Source organism: Macrobrachium rosenbergii, chromosome 56 (assembly GCF_040412425.1).
Source record: "Macrobrachium rosenbergii isolate ZJJX-2024 chromosome 56, ASM4041242v1, whole genome shotgun sequence".
NCBI classification, from domain to species: Eukaryota; Metazoa; Arthropoda; class Malacostraca; order Decapoda; family Palaemonidae; genus Macrobrachium; species Macrobrachium rosenbergii.
In genome coordinates this window covers 1,507,501-1,512,500 of record NC_089796.1, presented here as the reverse complement: position 1 = coordinate 1,512,500, position 5,000 = coordinate 1,507,501, and the positions used below count along the sequence as shown (strand labels likewise).

The following is a 5,000-nucleotide window of genomic DNA, read 5'->3' as shown; positions in this document are numbered from 1 at the left end:
TTTGCTTTCAGACCGGCGAAGGTATCTTGTCCAGTGCCTCCTCTTTTTTTTTTTTTTTTTTTTTTTTTTAACCTTGGGACCCATAATCTCCAACGCCCAGTCCTTAGTTTCCTACGACACTGGACAAAATCTATCGTTTATTAAGTTGTAAAATCCCAGTTTTGTTTACTGAGTCATAAAATCCCGATTTTATGTCCCGCGTCTTGTGGTTTATAATCCGCGATTGACGCCATTAAACATTTTCGCTTATATAGCTTTATAAGTCCTTATCGTCGTTCCTTTCCTCATAAATGTCGCTGCGAGGGTAATCATTTAAAGAAATGTCGCTTGTCCTCATGCTTACATGCACTCTGCCCTAAGATGGAAAGCTGCAGTATCTGCAAAATTTTCTAAATTGCGATATGCCACCTGTTGGGCTCGTGAAACACTAATACACAAGTTACTGCAGTTTCAGAATGATTCTTCAGTGCTTTATTTAGGGAGTCCCATTTGCAGTATCTGCAAAATCAGTAGTAAGGACAGGGAAAACTGCAGTATCTGCAAAATTTTCGATATTGAGATATGCCACCTATTGGACTCGTGAAACTCGAATACACAAGTTACTGCAGCTTCAGAATGGTTTTCCAGTGCTTTATTTAGGGGGTCCTATTTGCAGTGTCTGCAAAATTTTCGAAATTGAGATATGCCGCCTACTGGGCTCGTGAAACACGAATACACAAGTTATTGCAGTTTCAGAATAATTCTTCAATGCTTTATTTAGGGGGTCCCATTTGCAGTATCTGCAAAATCAATAGTAAGGCGAGGGAGTGTCTACCATTTTTCTCAGTTTTGTAGTTTTGCAGATACTGCAATCTTCCATCTTATGTCCTCTGTCGATTGTGGTTCCTGATACGGGCAAACAGAGAGTTTCATTTCTCGTGTCAATGGGGCGTTTAAATGGCAAAAGGGCATCTGATCATTTTGCTTGTCATTAGACTGAGAATATATTTTGCTTTTCGATTTGTTTAATTACTTTTTTTTTAGGGGGTTTTGTGGGGGGGGCTAATTTAGCTATAATACCATCAGCTTTCTTTGAAAATATGTTATCATTCGTAAAACATGAATAGATTTTACTGCGTATGTTGTAATGTATTTCAAGTTATGTTATGGCTACATTTTGTCTGTCGTAAATGTTTCGTTTTTCGAAATGTCGCGAATTTTTTTTTTTTACTATGCATGTAACGACTTTCCATATATATATATATATATATATATATATATATATATATATATATATATATATATATATATATATATATATATATATGTATATGTATATATATATACTGTATATATATATATACCGTATATATATATATATATATATATATATATATATATATATATATATAATTATGAATACGTCATCTCAGTTTTGATACATGCATGAATATATGCATATGTTATACGGTCTACATGCATATTAGAACGTATTTTATCATGTATATGTGAATTTACAAAAAAAAAGTGACATAATTTTAGAAATATTTGACAAAATAAATGCTCAATTTACTAATCTATAAGTTTAGTCTTTGTTTTAAATAAAGCGCATTTTGCATATTTGTAGCAGTGGTTTATTTTCTACATTTTGTTTCTGTTTGCACCTCTCTCTCTCTCTCTCTCTCTCTCTCTCTCTCTCTCTCTCTCTCTCTCTCTCTCTCTCTCTCTCGTGTCAGCGACCATTAGTGTTGCGACCCTGATTTGATGAATTATGTCAGCTAATTCGTAATCCTTTTCTCTCTCTCTCTCTCTCTCTCTCTCTCTCTCTCTCTCTCTCTCTCTCTCTGACCAAGGTTGACAACCAATTGTGTCGTAATGCTAGTTTAGGGTAATAAATCAGTCCTCTCTCTCTCTCTCTCTCTCTCTCTCTCTCTCTCTCTCTCTCTCTCTCTCTCTCTCTCTCTCTCTCTCTTCTCTGTGATGTTTTCCAATGAGGAATTAACCCTCAATAAAATTTCCTTTTAACCCCTTCCCCCACCCTACAAGAAACACCTGTAATCAAAGGCACCTGTAATAAAAAACGCCTGTAATTAACAACACCTGTCATTAAAAACACCTGCAATTAACAACACCTGTCATTAAAAATACCTGTAATTAACAATACCTATCATCAAAAACACCTGTATTTAACAACATCTATCATCAAAAAGCACCTGTAATTAACAACACCTGTCATCGAAAACACCTGTAACCAAAAAGGGCAGATGTGAAAAATGACCCTGATAATGAGAGATCGTTTTTCGAGGGAGAAAGTGAGCCAAAAAAAAAAAACGCGTACCCAGTCGGATTATGGGCACACGGGCATTCGCATAAGCATTCGAGAACCTCCCACAGCGAGAGAGAGAGAGAGAGAGAGAGAGAGAGAGAGAGAGAGAGAGAGAGAGAGTGAGAGAGGGAGAGGTCAACCTGAAGGAGGAGGGCACGGGTGTGACCTGGTGGTCACCCCCACTTAACCTGGAGAGGGACCTGGCTGGGTATATATAAGGGCACGGTCGATCCTGAGGAAGCATCGTCATAGTTCCTGCCTCTACGCCAGCAACATGAAGCTCGCAGTAGGTTTTAAGCTTTCAATTTTTTGGTTCAGATACTTACTCTGTTCTAGAATAGTCATTAGCCTTGCTATGCTCATAAGGATATATATTCTATGCTAGAGTAGTTTTTAAAACTTCCTATGGTCATTAAAGTTATTGTGTGCTAGAGAATGGTCTAACTTTTAATTTTTGGTTGAAATGATTACTCTGTTCTGGAAGAGAATCATTGGTCTTGCTATGTTCATGAAGATAGATAATCTATGCTAGGCTAGTTTTTAAAACTTTCCATAGTCATTAAAGTTTTTAGGTACTAGAGGAATATCTTAAAATGTTCTAGAGTAGATTTTAAAAATTCTGTTGCTATTAAAGTTATCATGAATTACCTTAAAATATTCTAGAGTAGTTTTAAAAACTTCCCATGGTCACTAAAGATATTATGTACTAGAGAATTACCTTAAAATATTCTGTAGCAGTTTTATAACTTCCTCTGGTCATCAAAGATATTATGTACAAAATGATTATCTTGAAATATTCTCAGGTTCATTAAGGCTCTACATTAGTGTAAAACAGAGTATTTATAATTTCTCATATTCATTGAAAAAGTTCTTCTCTGCTAGAACGAAGACTTAAGACTTTCTTGCCTTATTTGGGAAAGAGAATCTGTACTCGAGATAAGTCTTTAAAACTAAATAAGTTCATCCAGAAAGTTAACTTGCACTGATGTAGTTTCTAAATACATTAGAATGCATTTCAAGTACATTAGAAAAGTTAGTCCTTACAGTTAATCTATCTTAGAATACTCTCGAGGACTTTCCAAGCATATTAGGAAGGATAATCTTTACAGATTCAGAATGTCTTTCCTTTTTCAGATTGCCGTAGTTTTGGCCATGGTAGCCATGGTCTATGCCCGACCAGACAGCGTCCTAGACATTGATCTTGAGGATATCCTGATGGATCAGGACATTGCTGAGGACTCCACCGTCACTGGATCCTACACGTAAGTCCTACTCATTTTAATGACATGGTTCATGTTCAACTGAATCGTTTGGCCAGTGAAAATGTATATGTTCATTATCACACTGAACGATATTTCCCATTTTCTCTCATGATATTTATTAGCTTTATTTATCCGTTATTTTACCTTACTATTTAATCTATTCATTCATGGTTGCTTTCAATAAATAACTGAGCTTGGTAGTGTATTTTATGCTCAAATGAATCCATTTGTTAGTGGAAATATACATGTTCATGATCAAATTGAGGCTCATTTCCCATTTTCTTTGATGTCTGCAGATGGACCGACCCCGAAGGCAACCAGCACTTCGTCAAATACGTCGCTGACGACGACGGATTCCGCGTCCTGGAGTCCAACGTCGTCCCAGCGACCGCTGACGGCGTCAGGGCCAACGGCGAACAGGGCTCCTTCGTCTCCCTGGAGGACCTCGACGACAAATAAGCGACGAGAACGACTTCTGTAGAGTCATCGATTTCACGAACTTTCATTTCCCTTCATTTTGTATCTTCATATCTGATCCAGGATTCTATTTATTGATAGTATTTATGATCACTAAATAAATGAAACAGTTAAGATGATTTTTATTCACTTAGTTTCAATGAAAATTTGTGCTGAAAGGGTCTTTCCATCTTGTAGTTAGTTCAGTATCATAATTACCAGTACTTAGACGTATGCATACAACTTTGTAAGTTTTTTTTTTTGGTATAATTATACGTATACTGGAGAGGATACCAATTCAAAATGATAAGGTTTAGTTGAGATATACTTTAGTAATCTGGGCAAGATCTCAGAAGCTGGTACCTCCCCTAAAAACAGCATAAAATCTTGTCTGTACATAACCAAACCTGTTACTTTAGAACGCAGACTTTAGGATAAGCAATGAGGGACTAGGACTCGATATTCTTCATAACCAAGGCATTCATTAATTTCCATCTCTTTGGTAAGGTTTTTTTTAACCTGTTTGATGTCCGTTGATGAACCACCTGTGAAGGTTAGTGAAGCAGCGAGTCTTGTGGTGGAAGTTTTGTGTACAGGGAGTCCATCTTTGATTAGATAGTTCAAGTATGAATGTGTTAGTGGCTATTGTCTTTCGGGGGAAGAAAGGACTATACAAAAAGAGAGAAATTACAGGTTGAAAGGTTAATAAGCAATAGGATCTTCAAAATGGGAGATGTATATGGAGAGAGGCTTTCTGAAGAGTATATATAGTCCTGAGCTAATATAATTTGAAAAATGTTGAGTGTAACCTATAGAAAAGAGTCAAAACTGGATGGTGTGAGAGAGGGAGAACTAGGTTAATGTAAGTTTTAAAATGCTTGTAGAAGAGACTGTTGAGGATATGAGAAGGATAATTCCAAGGCTGAAGACTAGGAAGGTACTAGGAGGAGATGAGATTACTATTGAGATGCTACAGT

At 36.5% G+C, this 5,000-nt stretch overlaps 1 protein-coding gene across 2 annotated transcripts; it reads left to right on the top strand.

Moving 5' to 3' along the window:
- Positions 1–2,544: 2,544 nt before the first annotated feature.
- LOC136836072 (uncharacterized) lies at positions 2,545–4,158 on the top strand. Of its 2 annotated transcripts, XM_067100000.1 has the most exons (3): positions 2,545–2,591; positions 3,440–3,567; positions 3,864–4,158. In XM_067100000.1, exons 1-3 carry the CDS (start codon positions 2,580–2,582, stop codon positions 4,024–4,026), a joined length of 303 nt encoding a protein of 100 aa, XP_066956101.1. In that variant the 5' UTR covers positions 2,545–2,579; the 3' UTR covers positions 4,027–4,158. The 2 variants fall into 2 exon arrangements, with proteins under 2 accessions (XP_066956101.1, XP_066956100.1); XM_067099999.1 differs by lacking the exon at positions 2,545–2,591 and having other exon boundaries at positions 3,422–3,567.
- Positions 4,159–5,000: the final 842 nt, after the last annotated feature.

Bases quoted from the DNA above. Each gene is read 5' to 3' on its own strand.
- LOC136836072 (XM_067099999.1), top strand. From the start codon at position 3,422: ATGTCTTTCCTTTTTCAGATTGCCGTAGTTTTGGCCATGGTAGCCATG. The intron at 3,568-3,863 runs GTAAGTCCTACT...TGATGTCTGCAG, and splicing joins ACCGTCACTGGATCCTACAC to ATGGACCGACCCCGAAGGCA.